At 43.7% G+C, this 17,398-nt stretch overlaps 1 protein-coding gene across 1 annotated transcript in view; it reads left to right on the top strand.

Moving 5' to 3' along the window:
- MUC2 (mucin 2, oligomeric mucus/gel-forming) overlaps positions 1-17,398 on the top strand; it is a 112,185-nt gene that overhangs the window by 84,260 nt on the left and 10,527 nt on the right. Inside the window, exons 43-54 of the mRNA XM_056528178.1 lie at positions 508-1,148; positions 6,476-6,650; positions 8,073-8,320; positions 8,757-8,940; positions 9,958-10,162; positions 10,261-10,436; positions 10,533-10,602; positions 11,785-11,897; positions 12,250-12,281; positions 13,430-13,607; positions 13,709-13,813; positions 16,206-16,246. Coding sequence (XP_056384153.1) covers positions 508-1,148; positions 6,476-6,650; positions 8,073-8,320; positions 8,757-8,940; positions 9,958-10,162; positions 10,261-10,436; positions 10,533-10,602; positions 11,785-11,897; positions 12,250-12,281; positions 13,430-13,607; positions 13,709-13,813; positions 16,206-16,246 — 2,168 coding nt within the window. The remainder of the gene's footprint in view (positions 1-507; positions 1,149-6,475; positions 6,651-8,072; positions 8,321-8,756; positions 8,941-9,957; positions 10,163-10,260; positions 10,437-10,532; positions 10,603-11,784; positions 11,898-12,249; positions 12,282-13,429; positions 13,608-13,708; positions 13,814-16,205; positions 16,247-17,398) is intronic.

Here is a 17,398-nt window from a genome sequence, read left to right as displayed (position 1 = left end):
ATTAAAGGAAGACCCAAGATCCACAATGTCTGAGTCATATGTCTGAGGCTTGTGTGTAAGTCATGTAGCGCTCTAGGGCCACATATGGGATATTTCTTAATACGTCAGAATTAGAGTAGTAAATGTTAAGTTGCATTTCTATGTCAGCACTTGCTGTGTTACAGAAAAAATATAGAAAAATTGCATATCTGCAGGGAAATTCCACTTCCATTTTGCTTTAAATTCTGTGAAACACCCAATAGGGTTTATAAACTTTCCAAAATGGCATTTTGATTAATCTGAGGCGTGCAGTAAAGATTTAGGAATTCAGAAAGATGCAAACTTTTTATATTTTTTACAAAGTTGGATGACATTTTCAATAACATCCATAAAAATTTGGACCTCTCCCCTATTACCTCTAGATGAATAATGTATACAAAGGAGTGCTGAAATCTAATTAACTGTAAAAAGTTATTTTTTTAAGAAAAAAAATCGGTAACATTTGTTTTTCTTTTTCCTTTACTACAGGTCTAATAATAACTGGAGTAGCAAATGAGACTTGGTGCTATAAAGTCTTTTGCAGTGATGAATGCCACGTGCAGATTCATCACTGGTCTTGCACAACCACCACTTCAAGTCCAACAACAACAGAAACACCAACTCCAACTGTGGAAAGCACTACAACAACAAGAGAGACAACCACTTCTCCCACCACGACAAGTCCAACTACAACAACACAAACACCAACTCCAACAACAAGAGAGACAACCACTACTCCCACCAGTACAGGTCCAACAACAACAGAAACACCAACTCCAACTGTGGAAAGCACTACAACAACAAGAGAGACAACCACTTCTCCCACCACGACAAGTCCAACTACAACAACACAAACACCAACTCCAACTGTGGAAAGCACTACAACAACAAGAGAGACAACCACTACTCCCACCACTACAGGTCCAACAACAACAGAAACACCAACTCCAACTGTAGAAAGCAGTACAACAACAAGAGAGACAACTAGCCCAACATCTACTCCTAGCACTACTACTACACAGTCAACAACAAAGTCCACAACTAAGTCTACAACAACAAAGTCCACAACTACAACTACAACCATGTCAACAACTAAAAAACCTGGTTGTCCATTTGATCCATATCGTGAGGTTAGTAAATATGTTCATATGTTTAAGTTTATTTCTTACCTGGTTTTCATGAGGGAAGCTGATGGGCCATTACAGTCCCTATTTATTCTAGGACCACAACGTCACACTGACTTCTCTGACAAAAAGACTTAAAAGGGTATTCCGGGGGGGGGATAAGATGTCTGATCACGGGGGGGGGGGGGGGGGCCTCTGGGACCGTGTGTCCAGGCTCGGAAACCTCCAGGTTTCCGGGACAGGAAACGTGACGTAACGCCACGCCTCCTCGTGACGTCACATCACTCCCCCTCCATTCATGTCTATGGGAGAGGGCGTGGCGGCCATAATGGCAGTCACAACGTGATACCAGTATCCAGTATCAGCATTACAAATGTGGCTGCTAGCCCCTGTGCAATTTTATTTATTTCCCCCCTTGATCTCCCCCTCTGCCATTTTGTCACCCCTTCATCCCCTTGTGCCATTTATTTCATTACCCCCTTTATCACTCCTGTACCATTTCATCACCCTATTCATCCCAGTGTCATTTCATTCCCCCCCTTCATCACCACGTGTGCCATTTCATCACCCCCTTTATCACCCCCTGTGCCTTTTTATTCCCCCCTTGACCACTCCCTGTTATTTTATTACCCCCTTAATCACCCTGCATCACTTATCCCTCCCCATTGATTGATCCGCAGCTGTGGACAATGTCAGGGATATCACTTGTCAGTCCCAACAGCCACCACTGCAGACTGGTTTAAAGTGGCTGTGACTGTAGGATGGGACTGTGGTGATTCCCATATGTGTCGCAACATCCAGTTTGGAAATCCCTGTTTTACAGTCAGCACCCATAAAATGCATAAAAATGTAAAGACTGAAGTTAAAAAGAAAAAAAAAAATTAATGATGCAAATAATGTTTTCATAATGTCCCACACAAAAGCAGTTGTATTGTACAATGTGTTGTTTTGTACATCATAGCACAGACTGTTCATTGGAAAGAATCTTGGACATTAAAGGGGTACTCCAGTGCTTAGACATCTTATCCCCTATCTAAAGGATGGGGGATAAGATGCCTGAGCGCGGGGGTCCCACCATTGGGGACCCCCGTGATCTTGCACACAGCACCCCATTAAAATCAGACCCTGGAGCGTGTTCGCTCCGGATCTGATTACTGTCGATCACGGGGCTGGAGCATTGTGATGTGACGGCTCTGCCCCCGTGTGACGTCACGCTCCGCCCCCTCAATGCAAGCCTATGGGAGGGGGCGTGACAGCGGTGGGACCCCCGCGATCCCCTTTGGATAGGGGATAAGATGTCTAAGCGCCGGAGTATCCCTATAAGGTTAAAATCCAAACAAGAATTCACCAACTGTGAATCGCTAAAATAAAGTATCATTGTTGCTAAGTTACTTGGTCATCTGGCAGCTCTGCATGGGTAGCATGGTGAGCACTTTATAGTTTATTCAACCATCCGGTAAAAGCCAAAAGGAGCATAAAGGAGAAGCATTGGCTTGGCACCTCTACATTTCAATCTACTATTGGTAAAGATGTCTCATCACTATTTGCTCTTCTTTTACTTTCTTCAAAGCAGTATTTTTTTCAATCACTAGTCTCAACCATACTTGCCTACTTTTCTGAAACTTCTGCTATTCTCCCATAATGGGGCAAGTAAATTTGCTACTTGACATAAGTAGATTTTTGGACTTAACCGAAAATCTCTGTCTCAGAGCTTCTATTGGGGGACACAGGACAATTGGTATATGCTGCTTGCTGCGAGGAGGCTGACACCAGGCAAAAAACAAAAAAGTCTGCTCCTCCCAGCAGGATATACCCGCCTCCTGGCTCTGAGCAACTCAGTTTAGTCCCAAAGCTGAAGGAGAACCGACCAAGAAAGGAAGTCCGAACAAAAACCCAGACAAAAGAAGGGAACCAACCGCAAAAAAAACACCCCCGCACTACAGCGGCAGAAAGTGGCTGGCCACAAACAAACCAATGGGTGGGTGCTGTGTCCCCCAATAGAAGCTCAGAGAAAGATTTAAGGGTAAGTCCAAAAATCTACTTTTCTTGAGTGCTTCATTGGGGGGACAGGACCATGGCATGTCCTAAAGCAGTCCCTGGGGAGGGAAGACCTAGATCCCAGCCAGAAAAGAACTGTCTGGGATGGCTGAACTGCTGCCTGCAAGACCCTGCAGCACAGGCCTGCGTCGGAGGAAGCAAAGGTATGAACACGGTAAAACTTGGCAAAAGTATGCAGACATGACCAAGTAGCCGGCATGCAAACCTGCAGAGCTGAAGCCCCGTGTCTGACCACCCAGGAGGCCCCCCACCATGCGGGTGGAGTAGGCAGTCACTCGAAAGGGGAGCACCTGACCCTTGCAACGATATGCCTCTGAAATGGCGGAGCATATCCACCAGGAGATAGTGGCCTTGGAAGCCAGGAGCCCCTTGCGCAGTCCATCGGGAAGCACAAACAGAGTAATGTTGAGACTCATCAGATTCTGTTTCAGGGAGGGCGCCTTGATGAGTAGGTCATCCAGATAGGGGACAAACTGAAAATGACCCGCAGGAACAGCGAACCTTAAAAAACGCTGGTGGGACGGAAAGTTAGGAATGTGCAAGTAGGTGTCCCGTATGTCCACGGAAGGGAGGAACTCCCCCGGATCCACTACTGACCACAGTAGTTGCCGCACATTGTCGTTGCCGCACATTGGGTGGCCCGAGAAACGAAAGGGGCTAAATGTCGTTGCCGCACATTGGGTGGCCCGAGAAATGAAAGGGGCTAAAAGAAGAAATCTTCCGGATGATTTTAAGGGTAAGAGGGAACTCTTGGCCCGGTAGCATCAGAGATGATCTCATCTAGGTTCTTGCCAAAGAGACGAGACCCCATAAAAGGAAGTTCCATAAGGGAATGCTTAGAGGCTGCATTGCATTCCAAGCCTTAAGCCACATGGAGCGGCGAACAGCCACAAGATTGCCTGAGGCAAAGGCAGCGCAGCGAGCCGACTCCAAGGAGGCCGAGCAGAGGTAGTCCCTGGCATTAGCGATTTCCTGCGCTAGATCTGCCAAATCGCTGGGGGAGGCACCCACTAAAATCCCTTGGCACAGTTTAATGGCTCAAGTCAAGAGGGCTTTGGATACCCAAGTCGATTCAAAAGCTGGCGACAAGGCTGAGCCTGCCGCCTCAAAGGCGAATTTCCCCAAATTTTCAATGCGCTTATCCGAGGGGTCTTTAAAGGAGGCTGCATCAGCCAGTGGCAGGGTAGTGGATTTAGACAGCCACGACTCATGAGGGCCCACCGTAGGAGGAGAAGACCACTTTGCAACCAGGTCCTGGGGAAAGGGAAAGAGAGTCCAGAGCTTCTTAGTCCTGTTGAAGTGCTTATCTGGATGCTTCCAAGCCGCCTCTAACAGTCAAATTCAGTGTGCGGGCTGAAAACTTGGGGTGCCTGACGAGCGCGGCGGAAGGACACTTCAGGGACCGAGCCTGATGTTCCTGAGTCCTGCAAGTGGAAGGTGTCCCTGACTGCCGACACCAGACTGTCCACCATATCTGAAATGCGGGAAGTCTCTTCTGAGGCAGAGGGAGTATCCGAAACTGAGCCCACAAGCTCCCCTGGGGACCAGGAGTGCACCGTAGGAGTTCTGGAACGGGTGAAGGTGGACTGGGAGTGTGGTGCGAAGACAGAGAGCGAACACTGGGTGACCGGTTGCGGTGGCACCTGGAGGAGGTGGAGTGGGAGCGGTGGCGGGAGGGCCCCACGCGGACGGACTCAGGGGATGAGTCAGAGGAGAGGCAACCCGGATGGCCGTGGGAGGGCTGTAGAGAATGGCAGGAGGGGGGACGTATCATCGTCTCCCCGGGAGACGACCGCAAGGAGGACTGCCCCAAAGTGGAAACCACCTCCTCGGAGACCCTGACCAAGTCGGAGATTGTCTGGGAGAGAGAGGAGCCCCACTCAGGAGTGGGATCAGACCTGTCACTGTCCGGTGGACCATCTTGCACTGTAGCCAGGGGGACTGGGCTGCAGGGATGCACAGGGTGGGCAGGTAGGTTCAGAGGAACCACCTAGCATTTTTGTTCTACAGCCTGAGCAGGAATAATAAGTGACTAGCGCAGGAGCCGCTTGCCAGAGAGGGGGTGGGGGGGGGGGGGGGTCGTACATTAAAAAAAGGCACTAGTAAATCAGAAAGACAAGGAGTTATCTTACCCAGGTTCCTGTGTCCGGAGAGAAGCAGGTCTTGCAGGTACAGCTGGAGCAGACAGCAGCAGGGTGACCGGCAGAGAGGCTAGATGGGGTCTGCAGGGCAGAACTGTGAATGCATTAAGGTCCATGCTGCCCAGGAACAGGGAGGGAGGGGCTAGCTGACCCCGACAACGCGCGCTCCAGGAAAGGATAAGTTCTGCACCCGGAGCACGCGCTGACAGATGAGAGGCCGGGAGTAGAGGAGGAGCTCCCAGAAGTTCTGGCGCATGAAGCTGTGCCGGAAAGTAGGCTGAGCTTTTGATTATGCCAGTGCCACGGGCTCAATTAGTGTTACTGCCTACGGCCCGGAGACACTGGGCGCACATTGTAGGGTGGCTGCAGCACAAAGCGCTCAGGGAGGGGCGCTGCCGGAACATCAGCAGAGGGCACAGCAGGCGGAGCCACCAGCAGGCCTGTGCCTCAGAGAACAGTGCTCTGGCTGTAATGAGTTAACCCCTAATGGCCCAGGAAGGGCTCTCCTGGGCCAAGAATAACCCATGCAGATGACCAGGGGGGAATATGGAGTGGAGGGTGAGAAGGAACTCTGCACCCGTTAGAGGATGAGAGGGGGGTGGGGTGGAGGGGAGAAGGACACCATACTCACCACATAGAACACAGAACATACTCACCTCTGAAGTTTTCCACCAGCTAGGGCCACCTGCCTTAAGCCAGACCCAGCTGACAAACAGGGGCAAATGGGAACCCGGACCCAGGGTACACCACCCGGTGCTGGTTGGTGGCGAGGAGGGGTTAACGGCAAATCCAGCAATGCACCGTGCCCCTGGCTCGTAGGTGGAGGTTCAGGCAGCGCCATGCTCCTGTCGCCCCATGCTAGAAAAAAACAATATAAAAGAAAAATTTCTAACTAGACTCTGAAACTAGGAAAAAAACTAAAGAAATAAGATCAGGTCTGGAGATCTCCAGACCTGTGTCTGCCTCCTGCTGACACTAAGCTAAAACTGAGTTTCTCAGAGCCAGGAGGCAGGTATATCCTGCCGGGAGGAGCAGACTTTCTTTTGTTTTTTGCCTAGTGCTGTGTCCCCCAATGAAGCTCTCGAGAAATGTCTATTACTTCCAACAGGACTATGTATGTTTTTGTTTTTTCAGCATAATGAAACCTGGATTTTGTGCAACTGCACCATGGCTAGGTGCCTAGAAAACAACACGGTAGAGATCGTTGAACTGAAGTGTGAACCACCACCTGAGATCACATGTACTAATGGACAAAAACCCATTCGTGTACTAAATGATGACCTTTGCTGCTGGCACTGGGAGTGTGATTGTGAGTGCTTTCGATTTTATTACAAAATCTGTAACCTTGGGAACATAAGTCATAAGTCTATAGGTTTATACTACGTTCGTGTCTCCCTTAGTCGTATCTGACGGAATCCTGATAAAAACTGTTGACAAGAGCAGCAGAAGCCGTTGATTTCTATGGCCAAACAGAGTAACCTAGAGACACTCTTATGGACCTATAGGGTATTTTCAGTGGACTCAAAAACACAGGCTCCTGTGGTTTTGAAATGGCGTATATGTTTTGAAATTGAAATCAATGAAGTCCGCAGCTCCCGTTAACAGTATACGTCAGCATCTCATATTCGACAGGATGCTAATGATTAGCACTAACGGGGGCATGAACATACTATGAACCTACCCTAAGCCTAAGGCTACTCAACATATTTACCGTATATACTCGAGTATAAGCCGAGTTTTTCAGCACGATTTTTCGGCTTATACTCGAGTGAACTCTCGACCCGCAGTGGTCTTCAACCTGCGGACCTCCAGAGGTTTCAAAACTACAACTCCCAGCAAGCCAGGGCAGCCATCGGCTTCACCGGGGAGGCCTATTCTAAGCGTTTCGGGCCCGGCCCCAGAATAGTCACGTTGCCTTGACGACAACGACGCAGAGGTACGTTCATTGCCAACGTACTTCTGCGTCATTGTCAAGGCAACGCCTCTATTTCGGGCCGGAAGCGCGGAGAAGAGGCGCCCCCAGTGAAGATAGCAGCCCGGAACCACTATCCCACCGGACGACCTACTCACCGGACAGCCCTGCAGCACCGGACCAGCGCCGAGAGGAGGTGAGTACTGTACAGAACTAAAGGGGGTGAGAGGGGGCTGGATGATGTCGAAGGCCGCAGTGGTCTTCAACCTGCGGACCTCCGGAGGTTTCAAAACTACAACTCCCAGCAAGCCCGGACAGCCGATGGCTGCCCGGGCTTGCTGGGAGTTGTAGTTTTGAAACCTCTGGAGGTCCGCAGGTTGAATACCACTGAGGGCGGATGATGACAAGAGGATGATGAAGGGGGGTGTGGGATGATGACAAGAGGATGATGAAGGGGGGGTGTGGAATGATTACAAGGGGATGATGAAGGGGGGTGGGGATGATGACAAGGGGGATGTGTGGGATGATGACAAGGGGATGATGACAGGTGATGATGATGAGGGTCTGGATGATGACAGGCGGTGATGATGATGAGGATGTTAATGACGGGTCTGGATGATGACAGGGGGGGATGATGTATTTCCCACCCTAGGCTTATACTCGAGTCAATAACTTTTCCTGGGATTTTGGGTTGAAATTAGGGGTCTCGGCTTATACTCGGGTCGGCTTATACTTGAGTATATACGGTACATATGGTACAGATAAAATATAATGCAAAATAGTCTAATTTTGATAACTTATCTTAATTTTTCCACTTAGGTGTGTGCTCTGGCTGGGGAGATCCCCATTATCTCACATTTGATGGGACCTATTATAGTTTTCAAGGCAATTGTACCTATACCCTAGTGGAGGAAATTGACAAGAAAATTGACAACTTTGGAATTTACATTGACAATTATGATTGTGGAGCACAAGACCGAGTCTCCTGCCCTCGTGATATCATTGTCCGGCATGAAACTCAGATTATACGCATTAAAGCAAGAAGCTTGACACCAATAAGTTTAGAGGTAGGATGGACAATAATATGTTTTGCAGATCATTTTGGGCACTAGATTTATAGGGACAGAATGTTGATCCAGGGATTTATTCTGATTGCCATATTTGAAATCAAGAAGGAATATTCTCTCTGGTATAGGGCAATTGGCATCAGTCTTTTGGGTTTTTTGTTTTTTTTGCCTTCCTCTGATTCCTCTGGAGCTATAAACTAGACAATATAGGCATCTATAACAGTTTAGTATTTATTGGCCACAAATCTTTCCCTAGTAGTGACAATTGTTTTATTATACTGTTAGGCCATGTTTTTCGCCCCCCCCCCTGAACTCAATAACAGCTGTATTTTCTACTTTAAAACTGCTAAATCATGGCTGTTTTTTGGGACCAAAGACAACTGAGAAAACTGTAAACATAGCCTTTCACTCGTTTATCTTATGAATTTGTCTGCAGGTTGTCATAAATGATGAAATTGTAGGAACACCATATAAGAAATATGGGGTAAAGGTGTATAGATCTGGCATCAATTATGTTGTGGAGATACCAGAGTTGGAGGCTAATATCACATACAATGGTATGGCTTTCTCAGTTAAATTGCCGTATAGACTTTTTGGACATAACGTACAAGGACAATGCGGTAAGTTTTTGGTTATTAATTATTATTATTGTGCTCATCCTCTTGTATTTTCTTGACCTGCTTTCTTTGCTCCTATAATTAAACATACTGAACTTATTTGCACAAAATAATGGTTATTTCCCTAGTAGTAGTAGTGATCAAATAGTTGTAACCAAGATATGGGAACCCTCATGAGATAACATTAGCACTTGTATTTTATGGACCCATACCATACAGAGTTGGAAAATATCTGTAGTCATGTGTAGGCAACATCATTAGACTTTCAAAATAAAAAGTCACAAAAAAAATGTTCATTTAAAAAAAAATGAACACGACTCTGCAATGTTATGTATTTCCTCAATACTTGGCAAGGGTTAATTCAAAAATCCCCCCCAAAAAAATATCATTAAATTCTTCATAGATAAATCAATAAAAAATGTTTTGGATGCCAGACCTTGGATACCTTGTAACCTATCAACACGGTATAATCCAAAATTGAAATGTAAACAAGAATCAAGAAAGGAAATAAATTCCCCTTAATCCCAATGGTCAGATCAGTAAATGAGAGATCAGCATAGCATGAGAGATGAGATATACTGATCTGGCCATTGGGATTATGGGGAATTTATTTTCTTTCTTGATTGTATTTCATTTTCGACTATACCATGTTGATAATAGTCCAGCGACCAAAGCGTTCTTATTGGATGGGTATACTGATTTATTGGATTTAACAATTATCCCATGCTAAGTATTTTGTAGAGCCGTTTTGATGTTAGTTTTCTTTTTAGGACCTCCTATGTTTAAATAAACTCTAAAAATGCATATTGGAGTGCCATTAGCTATCCAGTCAATGATCATCTTTGGCCATCATTGGAATCAGATTGATCATCATTTTCTGTTATATAAATTTTTTTTTGGTTTGCTTAAATTTCTTTTTTTCTTCTATATTAAACATAAAAGACACATTTTTGGCAAAGTCACAAAGATCAAAAAAAATTATAAGAATAAATTGTGCTCATATTCATCTTTCCTCTATAGGTACTTGCACCAACAACAAAGCTGATGACTGCCGGCTGCCTAATGGTACCACCATATCAAACTGTGAAATCATGGCTAATGCCTGGATCGTGCCGGATCCAAGGAAACCTCAATGTGGTCACTTAAGGCCAACGGTTCCCCCCAAAGTCACAGTGCCTGCAACTCCGTGCAAACCTTCTCCTTTATGTGACCTCATTTTAGAAGCGTAAGGATAACGTTTTCTTTAGAATTCATATCAGTTGGAGCAGCTTTTCTTTTCACTTTGCTCTAAATAATGATCTTTTTTTTCCCCCCCAATAAAAGACCTTTTAAGAAATGCCACAGTATTTTGCCACCCGAAGACTTTTACCGTGCCTGCACTTATGATAGTTGTCATGTTCCAAACTCCAACATTGAATGCACCAGCTTACAGCAATATGCTCTGCTCTGTGGGGATCTGGGTGTTTGTGTTGAATGGAGATCCCAAGTCCCAGAATGTCGTAAGTTTTTCTATGAAGCAACCCATTTTATCAAAACACTTTTTTGAAGATCTAAAATAAAATACTATTTTAAACCATTTTTTCTTTTATTTCCAGCTATTACTTGTCCATCACACAAAGTCTACAATGCCTGTGGACCAGTTCTATCAATAACATGTGAAACTACGTAAGTTTTAAAGAGATATATTTATATTTTGACAACATGAGTTGTTCACTATATGCTTACTTACAAGATATAGTGTAAAAACACATATAACACAAGGTATTATTAAATGCAATAAGCTCTACTCCATCTATAGGTGAAGAACGTAATGAGAACCATAAGCAAAGTAGGAGTGTTGTGTACACTGTCACTGTAACTAGAGAGAATGGGCCACATTTATCCCATTGGCTTAGGCTGTTTAATAAATATGGCACATCAGTAGGCATCAACTTTTAGATAGGAAGACATCCCCCATCCATCCTGTACCAGAAAACCTATCAGAGAGCAATACACTGCAATACAATATAGCTGCATTATATTGTACAAACAATTAACTTATCACTTGTTCAAGTTCATTATGGGGACTAAAAGGTAAAGTAAAATAAAAAATAAAAGCTTTCATAAATGTAAGAAAAAACTACCGGTATTAAATATATTTTCCCAATTTAAAATATATACAAAAACCCAGAAAAATAACATAACATAGTTGAATAGCCATGTTGAAGTACCTTTTTTTTTTATCAGCTCACAGTGTTAGAAATCCTCTTAGGGGAAGGGGGCATGTGGTGGTGGAAGGTGATTGGTGCACCTGCTCATGCTGCCTTGTCCATCGGTCATATTTTGTCCATGTCTCATAGACAAGCATGATGCTGCCGCAGGACCTTTTTAGTGTCCCAGGAGGACTCCTAGTGGTGGGATTTTATGTATTTATTAAATATTAAAACCATTTTAAACAACAATATTACAAAAGGTCTTTAATTTTCATCAAAAACAACATATAAATGTTTTCGGATCTGACAGTGCCCATTTAAGTGTAAAGATATTATTTATTTGGCATGGTGGATGTCACCAGAATTGCAGTTTTTTTGGTCACCTAAAGTGCCAAAAACATGGATTAAAAAGTGAATGAAATTACATATGTCCCTCCAAATGATATCAATAAAAATTGTAGCCTACTCCGCAAAATCGAGCTCTCAACGGGGAAAATAAATAGTTACAGAGGTCAGTATGGAGTGATGAAATTCAGTTTTTTTGGTGATAAGGGTTTAAAAGGTGGACAGTGACCACTGACAGTATCAGCAAATATTAAGGTCTTCATCACACATCTATGCAAACACCTAAAACATGGCCGCCATTGTCTTTCAGTCCAGAGGAAGAAACTGACATTGCGAAAAATAAACGTTTGGTTGAGGGATGCTTCTGTCCACAGGGTACAATGCCCTATAGCCCAGCGGTAGATGTCTGTGTGCAGACTTGTGGTAAGGATATATAGTTTCTTAGTTGCTTTTTAATTGAAAGACATATAATACAAACATAGCAAACTCTAACTTCACATTTACTGCATTACAGACTTTGATGCTTAAGTAAATATTTGCTACACTTGTAAATCTATATAATGAAACTGCATTGTAGACTAGCATATGTATGACTTTGTAATAATGTGGGGAATGAGAATGTAAGGGATAGAACTTAATAATGGTAGTTTTGGGTTTATGTTTAAAAAAAAAATAAATTAAGGTAAGATTTTTGTCAAAATAACTCAGTAAAGTCCAATTGTTGATGCCTTAGATATCAAAGCCATGGTATTATGATTGTATTCTCTTCTTTCAGGATGTGTTGGACCTGACAATGTACCAAGACAAGTAAGTCATTCTATGGTGACTTTTTTGATGTTTTATGAAATTCCCATGCTCTACAAAAAGAGGATAAGACAGTAGATGTAAATTTACAAATACATATTGCATATGAATAGGGGCTTACATTTTGTTGTGAAGGATCTTTGGCACTTGTGCATATTTTATATGCACAAAGATATTTAATCAAAGAGAATACAAAGTTAATGTAAAAAAAAAAAAAAAACATTCACAGATGTAGCAGAGGTAAATTTTTCAGTAAGCAAGTTCTTCTGAGCATCTTGATACCTTAGTTAAAGGGGAACTCTGGTACTTAACTTTTTATCCCCTATCCACAGGATAGGGGATAAGTGTCTGATCGCAGGGGTCCTGCCAGCAATCTTCTGCCTGGTGCCCCGACTCTTCTCATGCATGGAGCGACCACCTCTCTGTGCACAGAGTGGTGTTGACCACTGCACTGAGCTGTGGTCAACACGCCCCCACCATGCAGCGCTCATGTCTCCAGCTCTCCCATAGACAGGGCATTGAGGTGGCGGATCGACCACCGCTGCTCTGTGCATGAGGAGAGTCTGTGTTCTGAACAAAAATCTTCAGAACACCAGGGCAGGAGATTGTGGGGGTCCTAAAGGGTGATCAGACACTTATGCCCTATCCTGTGGATAGGTGATAAGAATTTAATTATCGGAGTTTCCCTTTAAGACAACATTGCTTATGCCCAGCCCTGTGGAAGTTACTATCTTAGTAACCACTACACCATTATATTTACAATTGAGAGTACTTTCATGACCAAAGGTTTAAGCATGCACTGACAGAGTAGTGCAAGCCACAGCTGTACTGCGAATAACCCCTTTTCTAGTTATTGTACATATAGCGGCTCACGGACTCTCTGAAGCCTAGGCACTGTGTACTGCTGTGTGGTGCCTGTGTAAAAATTAAAGACCAAAAAAAAAAAAAAAAAAAAAAAAAAACACTCCAGATGACATCAAGGGTACTGCATGCACACATACTGTAGATTTCTAAGTTATGTACAGTATTACTACAACTCAGAGCTTGCATGATAATCTCATACAACCACATATATGGCCTACATAGTTGTGGCAACTTTGGAAGTGGAATTTGGAGTCTGATAACTGTGAATTAATGTTGTACCTATACAGTTCGGGGAAATGTTCGAGTTCGACTGCCAGGACTGTGTTTGCCGAGAGGGTGGTAGTGGAATTACTTGTCAAAAGCATGAATGTATGGCAATGAAACAAGTGACATGTAACCTGGAAGGTTTCTATCCAGTCATCCAGACCAACCCTAGTGATAGTTGCTGTAATGAGACTGTGTGCAGTAAGTACAGTTGTTTTCTGCATAGTTACACTTCAAATCTTCAACAACAGAACCAAAACGGAGACAGAAGTGACTTATATGATGTGCTTTCCTTCATTCAGAGTGTGACACAAAATTATGCTCAACAAAATCGCCCAACTGTCCACTTGGTTACGAAATGATCGGGAGCATTCCAGAGGGACACTGCTGTCCTGTGTATACATGCGGTATGTGATTTTCTGTTATATTTCCATGAGTACAGGGAGAAAGATAATGAATTTTTTATGTACATTGACATGTGTAAATGAGTTATAGCACTTTACTGTACAAGGCTATGTGACCACAAACGTGCATAAGATACAATACAAACAATGTAGCAATAATTGCTTTAGTCAGTATAAAGGTAAATATGAAGCACTACATATCTAGCTGTACAGTCATGGATACATTGTCTATACTGACCAAAAATATAAGCAAGGGAGAAAACAAACATCTTACGGATATTGAATATCTGAGAGTAGACAAGACCTGCTGCGTGAGCTGCAAGGGCAGGGATCAGAGATAATTCCCCTTGGATGTTGTGTTCAATTTTGAACATGGCATCTAAGTGGTTACTTTGATCAATCGCCCCCAGTGATACCACTGGGAGGGAGGGGTCCAATAGATCTTCATGACAGTTGGAAGTCTAATGAAGGTGCCTAGGTCTACCATTTCGGCAATCCTTGAGGTAGGACCCAGATCTATTTGCCATTGTTGGAATATTTTGTGGATCTCATATGGGAATACCCATATTAAATGCCATGTAAAAAAAAATAATTAAGTGGTGGAATTTTAATTTTAAATTACTCTGGTGGAAAACTTTTTTTTTTTTATCAACTGGTGCCATAAAGTTAAGCAGATTTGTAAATTACTTCTATTAAAAAATCTTAATTCTTCCAGTACTTATTAGCTGCTGAATACTTCAGAGGAAATTATTTTCTTTTTGGAACACAGAGCTCTCTGCTTACATCATGAGTACAGTGCTCTCTGCTGACATCTCTGTCCATTTTAAGAACTGTCCAGAGTAGGAGAAAAACCCCATAGCAAACATATTCTGCTCTGGACAGTTCCTAAAATGGACAGAGATGTCACCAGAGAGCACTGTGCTCGTGATGTCAGCAGAGAGCACTGTGTTCCAAAAAGAAAATAATTTCCTCTGTAGTATTCAGCACAGATCAGCATCTAATAAGTCCTGGAAGGATTAAGATTTTTTAATAGAAGTAATTTACAGATCTGTTTAACTTTCTGGCACCAGTTGATTTAAAAAAAAAAAGATTTCCACTGGAGTACCCCTTTAAATATGTCAATGTTTTGCTGGAGTCCTCCCTTTTTGCCATTTAATATATAAATCAAATCACAGGATAAAACAAAAGTGTGCACTTGATCTAACTTTAATGGTAATTGATCACAGACTTTAGTTTTATTTTATCAATACACTAGCTGAGTACCCGGCACTGCCCAGTTTTTCCTACCTAATCATGGAGGGGGAGGAAAAACAACAAAGGAGGAAGCTTTTGTCCTAATATCCCATCCTCAAATCCTGACCCCATATCCCCTCCTCATATCCCGACCCCAAATTCCCTCTTCATATCCCAACCTCATATTCTGTCCTAATATCCCAATCTCATACCCCAACCTCATATGCCATCCTCATATCCCGTCCCTATATCTCCTCCCCATATCTCGTCCCCATACCCTGTCCTCATATCCTTTTCCCATATCCCATCCCCATATGCCATCCTCATATCCCATCCTCATATCCCAACTCCATATTCTATCCTCATATCTAATCCTCATTTCTAATCCTCAAATCTTGTCCTTTGGTGGGGCTGAGTTGTGATGAAGATATTGAAAGATGAAAATAAAAGGGGTGTAGCTTTAAGGGTGGGCGTGTATTTGCAATATGGAGTATGGAATGTGGGGAGGGTGAAGCTTGCCAGCCGGACTGACGCATTCACCAAGAGATGCAGAGCGGAGTTTGTGGAGTAAGGCACTAGAAGTCCTAAATACTTGCATGGGACTTGACACAAAAACCCATACTTCACATATGGAGGTAGGTTAGGGTTAATTTAACAATTATATATTTTTATTTGACATATAAGTAACATGTGACCAAGTATTATCGAAATATCTCCAGCCGTTCTGAAGTTATGCTGGATTTGCTTTGGGCTTTAGACAAAAACCCCAACTCTCCCAAATGAGGGTAGGTTTTAGGTTAATTTAACTATCCTATATTTTTAGTGGACATGTAAGTAAAATGTGACTGAGTATTATCGAAATATCTCCAGCCGTTTGGCAGTTATGCAGTAACATATTTCCCATAGACTTGTATGGGACTTTAAACAAAAACACAGACTCTTGCAAATGGGGGTGAGTAAGGGTTAAATTACCTATCCTATGTTTGTTGTTGACGTATAAGTGACATGTGTGCTGGAACATACACACACATTGGGGGAGATTTATCAAAACCTGTGTAGAGGAAAAGTTGACCAGTTGCCCATAGCAACCAATCAGATAGCGTCTTTCATTTTTGAAAAGGTCTCTGAAAAATTCTAAACAGTTGGTTTTGTTCTCTTGCAGTTCGTAAGAATGTTTGTGTCCATGGAAACGCAGAATATATGGTAAGTTTTACTATATGGTTAAGTATATTCTAGGAACCGCTGTCCTTTAAACTGTCTAACCAATTGGGATTGTCTAAAGCAGATAATTCTTACATGTAGTCAATTCTATAACTCTTAAATGCAACTTGAATAGTCGGCAATATGGATAAACAGGCAGAAATCTCTATGATGGAACCAGATAAATACCTACCACAATAGGTATTCGCCACAATCCAGCAGAATTCTTATTACTCTGGAAACGCACACAAAAGTAGGCTTGGCATTTAAAGGGTAACTCCACCCCTAGACATCCTATCCCCTTATCCAAAGTGTGACGGCTGTCACGCCCCCTCCCATAGACTAGCATTGAGGGGGCGGAGCCTGACATCACACGGGGGCGGAGTTGTGACATCACGATCTTCCGTCTCCGTGGTCGCGAGCCAGAACCTCCAGAGCTTCCGGAAGCAGAGATGGTGGGTGCTGCATGCTATATTGCGGGGGGTCCCCAGCGGCGGGACCCTCGCGATCAGACATCTTATCCCCTATCCTTTGGGGATCCTAGGGGTGGAGTACCCCTTTAAGGAGAATTTAGGCAGTACCTACAATGCGGTGGTGGGGGTGGGGCTGGGCATTCCACACTGCATTGTATACATTACAAATAATAATGCCAGCAGAGTATTAACAGCCCATTTTACTGTGCTCGTTAAACAGAATAACCATTAATATTGTGACAGCACAAAAATAGAATCCATGGGGGAGATTTATAAAAACCTGTGCAGAGGAAGAGTAGTGCAGTTGCCCATAGCAACCAATCAGATTGCTTCTTTCATTTTCCACAGGCCTCTTTAGAGGCCTGTGGAAAATGAAAGAAGCAATCTGATTGGTTGCTATGGGCAACTACACCACTCTTCCTCTGCACAGGTTTTGATAAATCTCCCCACATGAATAGTAACTTCCCCTTTAACCCCTTAACGACGCAGGACGTATATTTAAGTCCTGCGCCGACTCCCGCAATATGAAGCGGGATCGCGCCGCGATCCCGCATCATATCGCGTCGGTCCCGGCGCTAATCAACGGACGGGACCCGCGGCTAATACCACACATCACCGATCGCGGCGATGTGCGGTATTAACCCTTTAGAAGCGCCACTTCTAAAGTGAAACTGAAAGTATC

Source organism: Hyla sarda, chromosome 6 (genome assembly GCF_029499605.1).
Source record: "Hyla sarda isolate aHylSar1 chromosome 6, aHylSar1.hap1, whole genome shotgun sequence".
NCBI lineage: Eukaryota > Metazoa > Chordata > Amphibia > Anura > Hylidae > Hyla > Hyla sarda.
The sequence above is the reverse complement of the archived record's forward strand: the minus strand, read 5'-3'. Positions and strand labels throughout refer to the sequence as shown.